The sequence below is a fragment of the Vombatus ursinus genome, unplaced genomic scaffold, assembly GCF_900497805.2.
Source record: "Vombatus ursinus unplaced genomic scaffold, bare-nosed wombat genome assembly UNPS02014807.1, whole genome shotgun sequence".
NCBI classification, from domain to species: Eukaryota; Metazoa; Chordata; class Mammalia; order Diprotodontia; family Vombatidae; genus Vombatus; species Vombatus ursinus.
In genome coordinates, this window is record NW_020954585.1 from 9765414 (window position 1) to 9785712 (window position 20299).

General features: G+C 37.2%; 1 protein-coding gene across 2 annotated transcripts in view; it reads right to left on the minus strand.

Moving 5' to 3' along the window:
* Positions 1-3741: 3741 nt before the first annotated feature.
* Positions 3742-20299, minus strand: part of LOC114052273 (UPF0505 protein C16orf62) — a 119341-nt gene continuing 102783 nt past the window's right edge. The window contains exons 29-31 of one of the 2 annotated variants that reach the window (XM_027874811.1): positions 19111-19229; positions 6678-6824; positions 3742-6097 (exon numbers count right to left, since the gene is read on the minus strand). In XM_027874811.1, coding sequence (XP_027730612.1) covers positions 5999-6097; positions 6678-6824; positions 19111-19229 — 365 coding nt within the window. In that variant the 3' untranslated portion in view covers positions 3742-5998. Of the gene's footprint in view, positions 6098-6677; positions 6825-19110; positions 19230-20299 lie in introns of those variants that run through there. The other variant, XM_027874812.1, reaches the window with a different exon arrangement.

Here is a 20299-nt window from a genome sequence, read left to right on the forward strand (position 1 = left end):
TGTAACTTTCTTTTTTCTCTTTTTTCCTCCCCCTCCCCCAGCCCTAGAGATAGATACCATTAGACACAAATGTGTGTGTCTGTAAAATCATTGTCTACATACTTCTATTTGCCAGTTTTTCTCTGGATGCATATAGCGTCTTCCTTCACAGGTCCTTTGTAGTCAGTTGGGGTATTTGCAATGCGATTTTGAGTCTTAAAAATTGTGATCGATGCAATGACCACTCACAGTTCCCAAAGAGCAACAATGATTTTCCACCTTGGGAAAGAGAGAGGATGGACTAAAGATATAGAATGAGATGTACAGGTTCAGACTGAGCAAATCAGTGCTTTGGTTGTCGTTTGCTTCTGTTTTATAAGGGCTTTGTGTTTGGGGAATGGGGCAATTTGGGAGCTGGTAGTGAGAGTGACAAAGAAAAGAAAGAAAATATCGAAGAAGCACATAAAATACACAGAAGAAAGCAGAAGTTTACAAACACAAAACTGGTCACTTTGGGAACGATGGTTTTTTGTTTTGTTTTTGCTCATTTTTTTATTTAAAAAAATTTTTTTTTTATTCTTAACATGTGTTTTTAAAACTTTGGGTTACAAATTTTCTCCCTTCCTCCCTCCCCACCCACCCTCATTGAAAAGGCAAGCATCTCAATACAGGTTATAAATGTGTAGTCATGCAAAACACTTCCTTAGTAGTCCTGTTGTGAAAAACTAAGTATATTTCCCTTCATCCTATCCTTCCCCCCATTTATTCTATTCTCTCTTTTGACCCTGTCCCTCCTCAGAAGTGTTTGCTTTTGATTATCGTCTCCCTCAATCTGCCCTCCCCTCTATCAACCCCCTGCTCTCTTGTCCTCTTCCCCCCCTTATTTTCCTGTAGAGTAAGATAGATTTCCATACCCCATTGTGTATGTTATTCCTTCCTTAAGCCAAATTCTATGAGAATAAGATTCACTCATTCCCTCTCACTCCATTTCCCCTCCACTGTAAAAGCCTTGTCTGTTTCACGTGAGATATTTTACCTCATTCTACTTCTCCCTTTCTCCTTCTCCCAGTATAATCTTCTCCCACCCCTTAATTTTATTCTCCAGATATCACCCCTTCATCTTCAACTCACCCTGTGTCCTCTATCTATCTATCTATACAAACATACAATTTTTTCCCTCCCACTACCCTAAATACTGACAAAGGACTCCTGAGTTACAAATATCTTTCCATTCAGGAATGTAAACAGTTCAACCTTAATAAGTCTCTTATGATTTCTCTTTCCTGTTTGCCTCTTCCATGTTTCACTTGAGTCTTGTATTTGAAGGTCAAATTTTCTATTCAGCTCTGGTCTTTTCCATGCTTGAAAGTCCTTTATTTCATTGAATGACTATTTTTTACCCTGAAGCATTATACTCAGTTTTGCTGGGTAGGTGATTCTAGGTTGTAGTCCTAATTCCTTTGCCCTCCAGAATATCATACTCCATACCCTCTGGACCCTTAATGTAGAAGCTGCTAAATATTGTGTTATCCTGATTGTGTTTCCACAATACTTGAATTGTTTCCTTCTGGCTGCTTGCAATATCTTCTCCTTGACCCAAGCCATGAATCTTTATGGTCGCTGCTTATAGGTGAAGTTTGCTAACCATCACTTTAATACATTCTAGGATTTTGCAAGGATATAAAATAAAGTTCACTAGCCTACATTTTTAGGCTTCATTCTTTTCATTTTTGAAAATCAGAACATTTGCCCATCTCAAATCTTTTGTCTCTCATTCATGTTTGTTTTTGGTCCTTCAGAAATAACTGGCGAGTAGTCAGTAATCACATATTCTGGGTTTTTTTTTTTTTTTTTTTTTTTGGTTAGGCAATGGAGTTAAGGGACTTGTTCAGGGTCACACAGCTATCAAGTGTTACGTGTCTGAGGCTGGATTTGAACTTGGGTCCTGAATCCAGGGCCAGTGCTGTATCCACTCTGCCACCTAGCTGCCCCACATAGTGGGCTTTTTCAGGAGCCTCTGGGCTCGGTGACAAACTCATTAAGGTTAGCTATGTGCTTCCTTACCATCTTTCAACTTTTCTTGTGTCCCAACTCCTTATTAGTCAGGTTTTTTTTTTTCCCTGTTCTCTGGTGCAGCAGGTGGGAAAAGTTAAGCCCCTCTTGCCCTCTTATCATAATCCCACCCACCCAGAGCTATTTCTTCGATATAGCTAAAAATCCTTGTTGCTTTCAGATCTAGATTCACTAAGAAAATTCTTACGCCTTACAAATATTACATGTCAAGAATCTTTTTGAGGTGGCTAGATGTTACAACATTAGCTAATAATTGACTGAGTTCCTTTCTCAAATGAGAGGCCTCCTCTGCACAGTGTTTAGCTTTTGCTTTCTCTGACTTTTCAGACTATACTAACTTTACACCCTCAGAAGGGTGAGCAGAAAAGATAACCCTGTTATTTTCCAGATTTACTTTTGAACTAAGCAAAATGGCAATTGTAACTGTAGGATAAGATCATTGATGGCCAGAGATCTGCTGGATTATCAGCAGAGCAGACCATATGAAAAGTAGATTTCCCCACCTTTGCTGTATGTAAGGTCCTTTGTAAATATTTCTTCATAATGTACAACAATCCTTGATATACACAGCTGTGAAAAGTGATTAGATTTATGTGTATTATATATAATACCTGCTTTTCGAAGGCTACAAAGTAGTTTTATTAATTTACAGTCTCTCAAGGGACAAATATTTTATTGTACGCCTTCCCAACTGTGAGTAGCAAGATCTAACTACAGAAATGAAGAAACATTTATAAAGAGCCAGTTATGTGCCTGCTAGGTACTGTGCTAAACTCTAGAAACTAAAATACGAAAAAGGAAGTCCTTACCCTCAAAGAGCTTACATCTAAAAGAGCTTACACACAAAGAAAGCTGAAAAAGAGGGTATGAGGGGAAGGTTAGGGGGGCAGGACATAGTAGAGTCCTTTCCAAGGAGTGTGGCTGGTGGAAAGTGAAAGTTGGCTGTTCTGAGTCCTCTTTAAATGGAGGCTTTGGGGAGAGTTCTTTGCTCTACCCTCTAGTCAGAGCAGCACGGGACACTGCTGAGGTGAGATTCTCAAAGCTGACTCAGTCTTGCAGGATGGTGAGTTTCCTGGGAGCATGATGATAGTGAAGTCTAGTCCAAGAAGTACAGCTTGTGGGAAGTGAATATTGTACATACACATAATGATTTTCCTCCCCAGCTGATCTTCGTGACCAGCAAGATCTAACTAGGTTTTTTAAAATATTACTGAGCAGACATATAAAAGTAATGTAATTACTTTTGATGTTTAAGCAGCATATAAAGTGATGATGGTTTGGGGATAGCTTTTATGTAAAAATAATCTTAGCATTTTTCTTCTCTTCCTTTGTTGTTGAGTCCTTTCAGTTATGTCTGACTCTCCATGGCCCCACTTGGAGTTTTCTTGGCAAAGATACTGGAGTGGTTTGCCATTTCTCTCTCCAGCTCATTTTACAGATGAGGAAACAGGCAAATAGGGTGAAGTGACTTGCCCAGGGACACAGAGCTAGTAGGTATCTGAGGCCAGATTTGAACTCAGGTCCTCTTGACTCTAGGGCTGGCGCTTTATCCGTTGTGCCACCAGGGATGATTGTAAAGTCACTATTTAGCTACTCTCCGTGTTAGGGAAGGTAGATGCCAGTAGCAGACACCTACTGGCATCTAATACTTCCATGTTGCTCAGTTTCCCCAACCTTCAAAGAGTTGTCCCCATTTTTATGATGAACTTTATTTTCAAAAACTTTTGGTAAATACAGTTTATATGTAAATAACAACATAGAACTCCCAAAACCTTCAGATCCCATTTTGTCTTCTGAAGAGAGGCAGCAGGTTGCAGCAGAGGCAGGAATATGTAGATTATGCCTTAGCTCTGACCCTGGGCAAGTCATTTAAACTCTCAGTGCTATAAACAATTCTCTTGAGACTATATATGCATTGGTAGAGAGTTTCATCATCTGGGAACTCCTTATACCAATATGACAAAAGTCTAGTCTTTATCCCTAAACTCCTTTGGTTAAGAATGGAATAACTGGTTATACTCAGTTTATCCATTATTTTCATGTTAGTCTCCTGTAAAACAGTCTTTGGATTATCATTAAAGCACACTTATACTCCTAACGCCAACTTTTAACTGTGGTTTCAGAGAATGACTCATTTATCTGGTAAAGGGTTTGAGAAACAAAGGCACACAGGTTTCAAGAATCACCTGACCTTAGTTTTGCTCACATTGTCACAATGAAAGAAAATCATTCTCCAAGAAAATTTATGAAGCAGGTAAGGAAAAATTATAAAATTTGTCAGTTGTTCCTCTAAATTATACAGGGTAACCTGGGATCTTAGTGCCATTTTAAGCCTGAATAGCACTATGACTTTTGGAACACACTATATTTAGGAACATGAAGTCTAGTCATTTCACACATGAAGAAATTTAGGCCCAAAGTCACACAGGTAATAAATTGCAAAGTTGTGTTTAAACTCAAGTCTCCAGCCTCTCCATATCGAACTAAATTTACTACTCCCTTTATTATAACCAACAGAATACATGCACATAGCACTGGCTCTGGACTACTCCCACATAAAGTTTCTACCTTGAGGTTCTAAGGGTACTTTTGGGTACCAATTCTTGCAACTGTAGCTCATGAGCCCCAACTTATGTGCTTTCCTTAATCCACCAACAGAGAAATGGCTCTTTGCAAGACATTTACTGAGATGGCATAGCTACAAAATATTGTCCTCTTGCCCCTACATAAACCTGGGACATGGTTAACCAGAAATACAACCATGGAAGGGCAGGCACAAACCATGGTAAAGAGGGACATATTTAGACATAAGGCCAGAGTCACTTAACTCTAGGACCGAGTCCTCACAAAGCTTTCTGGGCACTTCATGGGTTGCTCAACTGGGCTTCCAGGATCTTTTCCCTGTAGCTCAATTTCTTATTGCCAAGGCTAGCTTTCTCTTGAATCCACAGCTGGCTCTCTTTTCATTTTGAGAGATTCCACTCCTAAAGCTTCTCCGTAGCTATGTCTGTCAAATGTGTTTTTGCTTCTTTGACTTTGACTTAAACTCTTCTAAACTGACTATTCAACTGCTGGATGGAGTGTTTTCCTGCACAAGTTGTTCTGATGCTAGATGCCATATCTAGTGCAAGGGAAAAAGAGAATCCCCTCAAACCCTACCTACAAAGTTCTCCACAGATTTTAGGGTGGAAAATTACAATCAAAGGAAGTATTTTTTAAATCTACTTATTAGCCTTCTAAAAAATCCTAGAAAGCTCTTTAATGGAAATTAATTTTTCATAAAATCAAAAAATTGAGAATGGGTATAAGTATACTGGAGTGACTTTTTAAATAATAACAGACAATTTAAACAGATATAAGTTTGCAAAGCCTTTTATATACATTTTCTCATTTTAATCTCACAAATCCTGTGAAGTTGGTAATAGTACTGATTAAGAAACTGTGGCTCTGAGAGGTTAAGTAATTTGGTACTATCACATGAGTAGTAAGCACCTGAAGCATAATTTTAACCCAATTCTTTCCAACTCCATCTTCGGGACTAACCCATACTGGCTTTCCAAATAGGATTTTAGGATTAACTTTAAAAAAGAAAAGGTGTTAGGAGGCTCTTTACATTTACGTGCACTAATTTTTTCTTCTTAGAGGACCTGCAGACTTATTAGAAGGCTGCTTGCTGAGATCTAAAAAGTTATTTGCAAAAAGAAACTAAGATGCCCTTTACTAGCAGATGTGAATTGATGATATAATGAAATCTGATTTTAACATTTCTCTTTTCATTGTCAGAATACTTAAAACCAATGCCAAAATAAAAGCCAATCTATTGTAGGTTAAGGGATTTTTAAAATGAAAGAAGACTAAATTCCAATGAAAGTCTAGGGAAAAGTATCTATTTCCTGATTTAGCTACAGAATCCTGGGCTCAGGGCTCAGGAAAAAGGCTGTATTGGTTAGGTCCTGGTTTGCAGTGGGAGCCTGAGGGCCAGTTCTGACAAATGACTCATTTCTGGTTGTTTACTTCTTTTCTTGATATATTCCAGAGTTTTTACCTAAAAGGAAAAATAAAGAAATATTTCCTTCTGTTTCATAATTCTCAGGGCCAACTCCCCTAAGGTACTTGCTAAATCAGCTGAGTAAGTTTACATATTCTTGCCCAGAAGCCAACTTCTTAGCAAAAAAAATTAAAAAATAAAAATCAAACAAAAAAAAAAAAACAACAGATAAGAACTCTGAAGGAAGGAGGAAAGAAAGCCTTTAAATAAAACTCTATATATGAGTTAGATGAGATATGGGTACACTCAAGATAGATACATTATGCTTTACAGAAGTTAGATGTTGCTTTCTATGTAACATTTTCTTCCAAAATTATTAAACTTTTCAACTGTAACTGTTCTGATTACAAAGAAAGTGACCTCACAAAAATATGTGCTTGTGACCTTTCTAAAAGATAAGGCTGGGGAGCTGTCAGATATTTATCATCACCTCTCATATTGGATGGTTCTACTAAGGACCTTCTAAGTTTTTTATTAAGCCTTCCTTGCCTGGAGAGTGCTCTGTGATATCCCCTTACATATGGTAAAGCCACTTGTGGTTTAAAAGGAAGGCTGTTGTTTCCTATGCCACCCTTACCATGGTCCTGGTATCTGCACAGCCATGCCTCTGGGCTAGATTCCACAGGTTGACAGACAGTTGATTAAGTTTGTTGTTTCGAAGATCACCATGAGCTAAGATGCTGTTAAAGAAGGAAAGTGCCAGAATACTTTGGCGCTTCAAGGTCTAAAATAGGAAGAAAAAAAAATCAGCTATTTTGTCATCCAAACACAAATGGTCATCTTGGAATCAAAGTGACAAAATGACACTCCAATCCTAGTGGAAAGGGTGCTGGATCTTAAGTTAGAAACCTGAGTATGAATCCCAGCTCTGCCTTTTGCTTACCTGTCACTCCCTTATGATGGTCACTTATCCTCTCTGTTTCCTCAGTTTCCTCATCTATAAAGTGAAAGAGTTCTAAATCTATGATTCTATAATCAGAAATGAAAACCTAATAGATACAGGTATCTAATGAAAACTGGGAAAATCAAATTATTCTATGTTGTTATTGATTTCATTCTACATCATTGCTAACATTTTTGTAACTGCCTAAGTCATGTTTCATTTGTCTCAGAGTTGACTATGGAAATTCAACTTTCCTATAAATTGCTCATTGTCTCTCAGTTAAGTTTAGAAATTCAACTCCCCTGCTAATCACTGATCTATTCTTTCTTCAAGGAAATTTGTTATCTTTGAAGGGTGCAGCTAGATGCCAGGGAGTCTAGTCTGATATCCAAGGAAGCCTGGTCCACTAGTGCTAAATTGTTCTTAGCGACAGAATGGAAGGAGGGGTTGTTGCTAGCCCCTCATTCCCAATTTACAGCCAATCATATTGTTCCTCCACCTATGACGCTATAGACTTTGTGGCCAATAATATTGTTTTTCTACCTATAATGCTGCCTTCTATTCTGGATGCTCTTCCTATTGTCTATAAATAGTGTTGTCCCCCTCATTCAGGGTCTTAGCTTTTCTGAGGGGGCTGAGGGCGCTGTTTATTGGAAAATTCATGTTTTGTCAATAAATCGATCATGCTCAAATCTTTGTGCCCCAGTTTACCTTGGTTTCAATTGTAACACTAATAAGTCTAAAATAAAGCTCAGTTTCTTCCTGGAGTCATTAATGTAATTAGTATTAATCAAAATACCAGATTATGCCAATCAGGTGGCTTTGTCCTTAACATTAATAACCTATACAGACACTTCTCATTCATAAAAATAAAGTCAAACTCCTTAGCTTAGCATTTAAGACCCTGATGATTTAACTGTCTAGCTCTATCTTTCATATAACTCCACTCCAGCCAAATCAGGCTTTAAATCATCCCTCAAATAAATGTTTATTTCCCACAGCTGCCATGCCACTCTCTAAATTCAAAATGACATATCTCAGCATCTTTGTCAGTTGAACTCCAAGCCATCTCTCAAACACCAATGTGCTACCACTTTTTTAATGCTAGTGATTTCCCCCAACTCTTTATTGATGACTCTTTTTTTATATAATATTCCCAAATCTATCTCACCCACCCACTGATCCAGTGAGTTTTTTTCTTTTAACAAAGATCCAAAAAGAAATAATTTTCTAAGACCAACCAAAATGTCTACATCTGACAGTATATTCAATATTCCACAGTCTCCCACCAAGGCAATGAAGTTACATTTTAGCAATTCTTATTATGACCACAGTGCTTCCATGTTTCAATCTTGAACTATCCTAATCTATCCTGCCTTTTCCCTTCCCTGTCTGTGCCCCCCCAAGCTAGAAATGATCCTTCTCTTCTTTCAATTCTCATTATATTTCCTTTGTTCCCCTCATACCTTCATCACATTTTACTTCACAGTCCTTATCTCCTCCCTTTCATCTTAGAAGATGGTAAGCTCCTTGGAACCAGGGAGGATATCTTAGATTTCATGTATCCCCCTCAATGCTTGGCTCAGTGCCTCTAGCATAGAAGAGGCTCAATAAATATTTGTTAAATTGAATTAAAAGGCACATACTCCCCAGTCATGCCAACAGCCGATTAGGAAATAACCTTGGGGACTTTCTCAGAATATTACCTCCCACACTCTAGAAGGTTCATTGCTTTTGAACCTTTCTTCAGATGCTCCAAGTGACAGAGACGAATCATGCTTCTTTCTACATAAACTCCAAGGGTTATTTTGCTGAAACATTGTGCTCAAATCTACCAAAGCCATTGCTTTTCTCATCCGTTCTCCTGGACTTAATTACCATCTCTATGCTGATTCTCAAATCTAACTATCCTGCTCCAGTCTGTCTGTTGACCTTCAATCTCGCATCTCCAACTGCCTTTCAGACACCTTAAACTGTATGTCCAGTAGACATCTTAAATTCAATATGTAGAGGGCAACACCATCCTCCCAGTCCCTCAGGCTCACAAGCTAGGAATCTCTATCTTTCTCTTATACACATAATCCATATTTAAGTTGTTGCCAAGGACTACTGATTTTACCTTTGCAACATTTCTCAAATATGTCCCCTTCTCTCCTCTGACACTGACACCATCCTAGTGTAGGGTCTCATCACCTCATGCCTGGATTATTGTAATTGGCCTACCTCAAGTCTTTCCCACTCTAATCCATTCTCTATTCAGCCACTAAAATAATTTTCCTAGAACGCAGATCTGATCATGACACTATAAACTCTGGTGGCTCATATTGCCTTCAGGATCAAATACAAAAATGATCTATTTGGCATTCAAAGTTCTTCATAACCTTGCCCCTTGCTACCTTTCCAGTCTTCTTATACCTTACTCCCTTAACATGTACTCCTCAATCCAGAGACACTAACTTCCTGACTGTTCCACAAACAAGACACTCCATCTCACAACTCCAGACATTTTCTGTATCTGTCCTGTACGCCTGGAATGCTCTCCCTCCTTTAATTCTACTACAGACCTCCCTGGTTTCCTTTAAGTTTCAACTAAAATCTCATCTTTTACAGGAAGCCTTCTCCAATCCTTCTTAATTCCAGTGCCCTCTTTTAACCATTTCCTATTTATCCTGTATATAGCGTGCTTTCTTTACATTTGTTTGCATGTTGTCTCCCTCATTAGATTGTAAGCTCCTTGAGGAGATCTGTCTTTTGCCTTTTTTTGTACTCTGACACTTAGCACAGTGCCTGGCACATAGCAGGCACTTAATAAATGTTTTCTCATTTGACTGAATCTTATCTAACCCCATAATATCAAATATAGGTTCAGAAAATAAAACTGACTCAAAATTGAACAATAAATTCTAACACAGAAAAAAATTAAAGGCAAGTAGAAAATGTAAGAGGTATATTCCAAATTGCTAATGTTACAATCCTCATGCCTATTCCTAGCTAATTACATTCGAGGTAGGGCAGCTAGGTGGCACAGCAGATAGAGGGGCAAGCCTGGAATCTGAAAGACCTGAGTTTAAATCGAGCTTCAGACACTAGCTGTGTGATCCTGGGCAAGTCACTCAATCCTGTTTGCCTCAGTTTCTTCATCTGTAAAATGAGTTGGAGAAGGAAATGGCAAACCACTCCACTACCTTTGCCAAGAAAACCCCAATGTAGTCATGAAGAGCCAGAAACAATTAAAAATGACTGAACAACAACAACGTGGATTAGTGGCAGAGCACATTTTAAATCAAGCTATTTACATATATTGTGTGTGTACTTTAAGTTTCAAGCAGAATGAACTTTTTTCTCCCCCAAACAGCAGATGAACTGATGTGTTGGAATTAAAAAAATACTGAAACCTCTGATTAATCACGGTGGTTTCCTATGAACTGCTTTTTCTCCATAAAGACAGAAAACATGGTAAATTAAGACAGGATCTACAGTTGTTAGGGTAGCTCACAGAACCTCCAAGAGCCAGCCTTAGAGACAGGAAGAGACAGGTATAAGCACTGCCTCTAACACTTACATGGCACTCGCCAAGACACTATTTCTCATGCAATTTTTTAAGACCAAGTTGCAGAGCAGTTGCTAACCTGCACTGGCAGAGGGGAGTTTCTGCCCCTAGAGTTCTCTAAACCAACAAAATCACAAGCCCAATAAAAAAAGAAATCATAATGTATTAAAGTAAAACAAAGGTCAATATAAATGTAATAAATGACACTCAAAATTTGGCAACTTTGGACTAAAGCAACCCATGACCCCTTTGTACAACAGCAAATACCAATTTTTAAACTGATGACAAACCTGGCCTTTTTTTTTTAAAATAATGTCTAATTTGGAACTTGTTACCAAATGTTCTGTCACTTCTTTAAAACAATAAAATCCTAACCAAAATGGCAAGGATCATTCAATGTAATAAAATCTAAATCTTCTTTCCCAGGTTCAGATGGCAAAGCTTCTAGCAGCAAGGAAGTTCTGGACTAGGAAAAAAGCCCCAAGCAGCAGCCTCCAGGCAGCCCTAGCCAAACCCAGCATCCACCCAACCTGAGTCTGCCCTGCAGCAGCAGACAAGGCCAAACAATTCCTGCAGAAAGTGGGGTCTAGTCTCAGCTACCACCCTCAGAATCAAACAGGGCCTGCCCACATCATCCAGGAGAACAGCAGTAGAGTATGACCCAAGCAGAAGCTCCCAGTACAGACAAGGATGCTGGTGATATAAGTAAACTGAAGAAAATGTCAAAGGAAATGAAAAAATACTTTGGACCAAGAGATGTTCAAGAGTAAGCAAGTCCAAATAGAGCCTCAGACTAAAAAAAAAAAATCCCCTGCCCACAAGAACCACAAGTGTATCTGGAAGAAATTAAATAAGACATATAAAATGGAATGGCTAGAGAAGAAAGAATGGCAAGAACAATTAATACTTTAACATAAACATCAAGAAATCTTACCCTAAAATTCAGAATGGGTCAAACAGAAAACAACTCAATGAGACAACAAGAAATACTGAAACAAAATCAAAAGATGGAGAAAAAAAAATATAAGTAATATAATATAAAAAACAAAAGACCTGGAAAAAGGTCAAGGAGAGAGAATCTAAGAATTAGACTACTTGAAAATCACTATTTGAAAAACTCCCACAAAAAACTTGGTTACCATACTTTAAAAAATCATAAGTGAAGACCCTGCAGAAATCTTAAAACTAGAGGGCAGAGTAAAAATAGAAAGAATCCACTGGTCACCTTCTTAGAGACACCTCACAATGAACACTCCCAGAACAACCAGAATCCATAACTTCTAGGCCAAAGAAAAAATACTGCAGGCATTCAGAAACAGTAAAGGTACAAAGGAGCCACAATAATGATCACACAAGAATTGGCAGCTGCCACTATAAAGGAGAAGGGCACTTAGAATAAGAAATTCCAAAAGGTAAAAATGCCAATTATGATGGCCTTTACAAGCCTGAGAATTATATATATATATATATATATATATATATATATATATATATAAAAACTCAGGAGTTTATTGAGTAAAGAGATGACATGATCAGACCCATGCTTTAGGAAAATAAATATGAGAACTGAGTAGAGGATGAAACAGTGTAGGGAGAGACCATGCAGGGAGACCAACCAGAAGGAGAGGTGATGAGGGTGCTTGTACCAGAGCGGTGGCAGTGTCAGAGGAGAGAAGAGGGTGTACATGAAAGATATTACAAAGGTAGAATCAACAGAACTTAGCAACTGATTAGATAGAGCAGAATAGTGAAAGAATGAGAAGTAAAGAAAAAATAAGATTACAAGCCTGAGTGACTGATTGGATGGTGATGTCCCTGACAATAACAGAAAAGTTAGGAGGAGGATAGAGCTTGGATGGATAATGAGTTCCATTTTGGACATGATGAGTTTTAGATATTTATAGAACAATCAGTTTGAGATGTCCAAGAGTCAACTGGAGACATGAAACTTCAGCACAGAGATGACTTGAAACATAAGATTCACACAGAGTTAAAATGAAAAGCTGTAGCAAAATGTTTATGTTTCAGGTGAACTCAAAAAAGCAAGGGTAGCAATCATGATTTTAGATAACAGTACAGTATAGGTAAACAAGATGAAAAAAGAAACTACATTACGCTTAAAGGCACCAAAAACAATGAATCAACACAAATACTTAACAAATATGCACTAAAGCATATATGCATACCATCTAAAAATTAATTGAATTGCATGGAGAAATAAATAGCAAAATTATAACGGTGTGAGACTTTAACATATCACTTTTAAACCTAGAAAAATTCAACCAAAAAATACATAAGAAAAAAAAAATTAAGGCCCTGAATAGAACTTTAGAAGAAAATAAAGATGTCAGATCTCTGGTAATTACAAAATGGGAACAAAAAGAAGTTTGCATAGCCCTCAGACATGTATAGTCCTTTTCCAAAAACTGACGATGATGCATTGTAACTAAACTTCACCATATACACAGAAAAGCCAAAATTCATCATTTACTGACCACAGTGCAATAAAATGAAAATTGAACATAGAATTAATTGGGTAAATGTATTTAATTAATGGAAGACTGAATAACTTAGTCCTAAAGAACTGATGGCGACAGCTAGAAGGCGTAGTAGATAGAGCACCAGCCCTGGATTCAGGAAGACCTGAGTTCAAATCTGGCCTCAGACACTTGACACTTATTAGCTGTGTGACCCTGGGCAAGTCACTTCACTCCATTGCCTCACGGAAAAAAAAGAACTGATCACACACACACAAAACAAAACAAATAGAAACAGAAAATTTCATCAGACAAAACAATAATGAGGTAGCACACTAAAACTCATGGGATGCAGCTAAAGCAGTCCTTGGGGAAAAATTTATAATCCTAAATGTTTTCATCAACAAAACAGTGAAATAACAAATAAATGAATTAGGATACAACCAAAAACCCAGGACAATAACAAATGGAAAACACCCAACTAAATAGAAAAGCAGAAATTTTGATAATTAAAAAAGAGATTAACAATAATAAAAGCAAAAAACTGAATTAAGAAAACTAGATGCTTTTAAAAAATAATAAAATTAGCTAGTCTGATTTTTTTAAGAGAAGAAAACCAAAATTGTCCCAATTAAAAATAAAAAAGGTGAATTTGTAACAACTGAAGAAGAAATACAGGAAATTATCAGAAATTATTTTACCTAATTACATATCAAAAAAGCTCATAATGATAGGAAATTAATAGCTACTGATAAAATATAAAATACCCAGATTAACATAAGAAACAGAGCATTTAAATAACTCAATAACAGAAAAAGAAATTTAATAAGCATAAATGAATTTCCAAGGGGGAAAAAAAACTCCAAGACTGGATAGATTTACAAGTGAATCCTAACAAATAATACCATTATTACATTTTTTTTTTACAAAAATAGGAAAAGAAGGGACCCTCCAATCTTTTTCAGTGAGATGGTCTGGATACCTAACCAGAGAGGAAGGGGGGGAAACCCAGAAAAAAGAATTTCCATGAATCACTCAAAAAAACAAACAAACCAGAAAAGAGAAGATGAAACTCAGAAAGACATGTAGAAAAGCAGGATAGTGTTGGAACTACCCTATGAAATTTGAAAAACAAAAAAGCTATATGTAGCATTTATTAAGTGCTTACTGTGTACCAAGCACTGTGCTATTAGAAATTTTAGGTTTCATATACAGTCATAATTTTTTCTGCTCCATATTATTCAGGTCAAAAACCTGCTTAGGCCCTTGATTCCAAACGTTATGTTGTTTATCACTGATGGTCCAGAACTAGCTTAATTTAATATAGCATAGTTGACATCTGGAATTTCGTTTTCCTTCTTTTCTAGAGTGTTTTTTTGGTTTGTTTGGTTTTTTTGGGGGGGGGGCATAGGTAGAGGAGAAGGAGAAGGAGAATAAATTTCTGTTTATTCATTTGTAAAGGAAAATCCCCACCCCAGACAGAAGTCAAAAGTTCTTCTTTTGTCACAAAGAAACAAGTAACATACCTATTCAAAAAATAGCTGCATAGTAATGTCTGATCCACTACATTAACAAATTTTACTCAGCTTTGGTCTGAGTAAATCCAAATGATACCCTCATTTAAGCAGAGAGAAAGGTAACTAACCTCTAACTGTCAGCTTAATCAAATGCATATTGAGCTTATCAAACTGAGATAGAGGTAATTTTTTGCCAATATCCAAGCTCCTAGAAAATAAAAGAAATGAAGGTGCTTCTACTATAGGGTAGAGGCAAGATCCCCATTTCACCTGCTAGTGCTAATTAAGCAAAAATTACACTTTCTGAAGATCCAGCCAACTTCAGCTGAAGTGGCCAACATTCAACTCTCCATGTAACAAGATGACACCATTCTCTACTTTGATCTAAAAGGACATCACTAAAAGAAAATTTCAAAGTAAGGCCAAGTAAAAGACAGATCCCTTTTAAACTAAAATTCATTGAAGTGGAAAATATTGTTAAAATCAGAACGAGGAACATAACTACCACCTAGCTGTCCCATTATACTTCTCTTTTGAACAACTATATTGTGTTTTAAATGCTACAATTAACTTAAAACAACATCGTTGTATTTGTTCCTGTAAGGAAAAACCATGTTGACCAATATTTTTTTTTTTTTGGTGAGGCAATTGGGGTTAAGTGACTTGCCCAAGGTCACACAGCTAGTACGTGTCAAGTGTTTGGTCTGAGGCCGGATTTGAACTCAGGTCCTCCTGACTTCAGGGCTGCTGCTTTATCCACTGCGCCACGTAGCTGCCCCTTATGTTGACCAATATTAAAAGGACAGAAAGGCACTAAAGAACATTATAACAGTACAGTACCAAGTTTTTGAAATCCCTCCTAGGAGGCTTTAAATAGAAAATTATGAGTTTCTTTTAATTCTCTTATGAGAATTGTCACTTGTAAGAAGCATTAAGAATCTGGATTGGTTCCCAGCTTCACCTCAACCCAAACAACTGCATAAAGTTCTTCATTAAAGCACCATGATCCCCTTGAGATGACTTTAAAACACATTTTTATTCATTGTGAAGCAGGGTTGTCACAGCATTCAAGCCAAAAGCAGAAGAGTCACTTGAAACCATCAAATTTCACATTAAGGCCGCTCTCCAAACTTGTAAGCATCACACTCCCTGCTGCGCAGGGAGAAATCTGACACCATTATTTCTGTCCTTCTAGTGTGGATGAGCAATGGGTCTAATGCTTGCTCAGTTACTAAAGGGAAGTGGTCTGTACAGATTTTCATAGTGCCCTTTCAGGAAAGATATTAATCTTAAATTTCAACTCAATCCACATCTTAACTGTAATATAAATATGTGTTCAGTCATTTCAGATGGGAATACCTGTTGTTCTATAAAAGTCAAAAAATGTTCCCAGAAAATACTCCCAAAGTTCACTAGAACTTATTTTTAAATGGTGATCATGGCACATTCCAAGTTGAGTTACCTGTCTTCATTCCCAAAAGATGTTATCATTTACATACATGCTGCTTAGGATTTATATTTAGACTGGATGTTCTAGGGCCAAGAACTAGGTTCTTATTAGTTTACATCACCTACAATAATCTTGATTAAACAGAGAGCTGTTGGCAACTGGGTGAAGTTTATTTTCAAACAATTTCTGGCCATTTGTTTTAGATACCTTTCACCCAAATTATATCACTTCCCTATCCGGCCTCCAAAGTGGAGACTAAACCTGATGGGCTTAGCAAGTAAAGGAAAAGGGCTATGACTCACATAATTTTTCATAGGAATAAAACCTAATAATTAGTAGAAGAATCTAAGGTTTTACAAGGATTTACAAAATGTAAGGTCCATTGGAAGAAACTAAAAAGGTCACTCAGTTCAGCCTCCTCATTTTACAGATGAGGATACTGTGGCTGAGAAGTTTAGAGTTGGAAAGGATCTTCACATGCATTTAATCTAATTCCCATGTTTTAGGTTAAACACTTACCTAAAACCACACAATAATAGCACCAAAAGGCAAAACTCAACCTCGGTCTCCCAACTCCCCTCCCAGTGGTCATTTTACCATACCACATAGTATCTCCACAATGGCATAATTCACTGTATCCAAGATTACTGAAGCAGCATCAGAAAAACTATCATTTAGAGATGACAGAGAGAATTAACACATTGGGAGGAAACTTGGACAAGTGTCTCCAACTCTTTCCTCAAAATTATAAGATTCTCCTTTGGACCAAAAACTACCAAATCTATAATCAAAAGGAGAAAAAATTTTGACTTTTCTTTCTTTAGCATTTCTGCTGCAGCACTAATTTGTAAAAAAGAATTGTAATTCCTATTGTAATGCCAATGTTAATTGACATGATGAGTTCCCCCACTTTTTTCTAAACTGATATAAATCACTGAATAGAGTCCTTAGGGCTGACAGCTGGACTAAGAAGATTCCCCAATAAAGAATGTGAAGTGGCAAGCCATGCTCCCCAAAAGAAATCTAAGCTATGTGGAGTTTCAAGAGAACAGAGTTGAGAGATTTCACTGTCTTTGCTCTTGTTAAACTGTAAATACAGAATTTTTACACAGAGAAGTAGTATAATACAGGGGAAAGGGAGTCAAGGATTTGAATTCAAACCACACCTCTGATATGTGCTTCCTGTATGACTTTGAGGCAAGTCATTTAATCTCCCTCAGCATCAGTTTCCTTATTTGTAAGATTAGGAGGCTGGATATCTTAGATGGTCATTCTTCCAGCTCTAGATCTATAATCCTTAGAATAGCACCTAGTATTCAGTGAACACAGGAAGCATAGGGAATAGAGTTACTCTCAAAAAAGTCTACTCTCACTCTAGTACTAGCTTACATTACCCTTTTCCTCTTCAAAGAGTTTATATTAAAAAAAAAAATTTCTTGGGATGGGGGGAGGGGAAGATGTCATTTTTTTTTTTAAAAAAGATACACACTTTATAAATGTGTATTGCAGAGCCTAAAAAGACTCAAATCAGTCTAAGCTTATTCTTCCCTAAAGAGATCCTGCCAAGGCTGGAGCAGAGCCGCAGCAGTAGCTGTGTATGACAAGGGCCCCAACAGAAACACTCGGATTCAAAACGGAGGAACTTGAGAGAGGGGAAACTGAAGAAGAGCTGACAAGTTCATTTTGGAGAGAGAAACAAACAGCAGTTAGCTGGAAATGAGTTTAAAAGCTGGAAAGGGTCAGTGAAAAGGGATTTTGTTTTTCAAGAAGCCAATTTATATTTGTAAGAACTTTAATGTCCACATTGGTTAAATGGACATATTTAAGACTCATATAACCTAATTACTTCAGAGAGTCATTGTGAGGAAAGTAAATATTAAAACACTGTATTACCAAGAGTTACTGTCACAAATTCAACTGAAATATTGACAAGAATAAATAAAAAAAACCAGACCATCATCTTTATTATGTCAGAGTGAAAAAGCATTAGAAATACTCAAAGCTGATATATGATATGGTTCTCTGGGAGTGGCAGAGGGGAGACAGTGGGGTAAACTATGGTAATAACTAAAAAACAAAATATGTCAATGAAAATTTATTTTAAAATTGGGGAAAAAAGAAATACTCAAAGTTCATAATCTTCATTTGCCTGAACTGAAAACTTGAATAGGCAAGTAAAGAAAAGCTCTAGTGGAAGGAAATCCAAATAGCATAGTAGTCACAAGTAATAATGATATTATCATGATGATAATATTAACTGGAATTTATGTGTGATACATAGTAAAAACTATTCAAAGGGCTTTAAAAAAATGATCACATATATCACAGTACTACCCTGTGAGGTAGGTACCACATATACTATGATTCCATTTTATATGGGGAAACAGATTAAGAAAGGGTAAGAGACTTATGCCCCTAATCACACAGATATTATATATCAGAGGCAGGATTTCAACTTAGGTCTTTGACTCCAAATCCAGCATTCTGTCCATTACACCACACTTGCTGACTCTCAGTCCCTCTATCTATTATTTTTACCTAACAGAGTAGAAGGCACTTAACACCGTGGCTGCATTTTGAATTTATGAAACAGGTCAGACCTGGGAAAAAGGGTGGAGAGAATTAAATCTGACTGATCTATCTATCCAAACAAGAATTCAAATAAGGACCAAGGGTCCATCCATAATTTATAAATTTTGCCCAAGTCTGCCAAAATGGAAACTGTGGTCAGCACAGCACTGGAATGAAACAACTATCATCAAGGTGAAAAAGCAAGACCTGACTCTAAGTCTCCTGTCAAGGATAAGTTCTGAATTCACTAAAGGTGATGGATTTGGCATAAAAAATAAATTTTACAAGTTCTTTGTGAGGGTAAGGCTATATGGGAAGAGGATAAGTTAATTAAAAGGCAATTCTGGTTTCATGGATCTGTTTATGTCCATCATAAATAACAACCATATGTAGCTTTGCAGTTGAATAAAAAGCCATGATGGGAAAATCTCAACAATAAAAACTGTTTTAACTAAAGAAAAACCATAATAGTTTGTCCCAATCTGGAATTATTCCATTTCATGCCTGGAAAGCCATATACTCTCACAGCAGCACAGTATGAATGGTGGTCAAGTCAACATACCTCATCTTTTCCCAGGGCTTTGAGGTGTTCTAGAATCTGTGTGATCACGGTCTCACAAAGTTTGTTGTTTTCAGCCAGAAATTTTGAGTCTCCCCCATAGAGGCTGTCGTTGGAATCAACTAAGTGGACAAACAATGAAACATGAGAAATCTACCCTGAGCAAACTTTTATCTTTTTCCAAGGGAAAGGGAGTCAGAAGAAAAAACAGCATCAACAGATGTTGAGAAAATTTGGAAAACAAAATGGAAATGGCATAACCAAGTTCCTGTTGGGCCTGGGAACTTGGCTACTATAAAGAAAACATCTTATCATCTAAGAGACTGAGCTAGAGACCCTGCAGTGTTATACTTACCCTCCCACTGGCTAGTAATGGAACCCATGCTACAAAAAGTGAATCTGCGCAGTAGCTTTTGAAGAATAAAAAATTCATTCTATTAGTTATTTTCAAAGTACACATTCCCCATCACCTTTGAGCACTTAAACTATAGTCACACTTGAAACAAGGGAGCTCAAGGGAATGCTAGCATGGAAGTTAGAGTATCTCAGTGGTCCTCCATTCAGCAGAGGGGCTTAAAATAATCCAATATACACAAACATCTCAACATTATTTAAAGGCTAAGAAACAAAAAATCTAGGGGCAGCCAGGTGGTGCAGTGAAAGAACTCCGGCCTTGGAGTTAGGAGAAACTGAGTTCAAATCCAGCCTCAGAGACTTGACATTTACTAGCTGTGTGACCCTGGGCAAGTCACTTAACCCCAACTGCCTCACCAAAAAGCAAAAACAAAACAAAACAAAAAAAGAAATTAAAGACATCTATAGTCACATGAAAAAATGCTCTAAATCACTATTGATTAGAGAAATGCAAATCAAAACAACTCCGAGGTACCACATCACACCTATCAGATTGGCCAACATGACAAAATAGGAAAATGATAAATGTTGGAGAAGATGTGGGAAAATTGGAACACTAATGCATTGTTGGTGGAGTTGTGAAATGATCCAACCATTTTGGAGAGCAATGTGGAACTATGCCCAAAGGGCTATAAAAATGTGCATACCCTTTCACCCAGCAATAGCACTTCCAGAGATCATACAAATGGGAAAAGGACCCACATGTACAAAAATATTTATAGCAGCTCTTTTTGTGGTGGCAAAGAATAGGAAGAGTCTTCTTTCTTTCAAATACTTC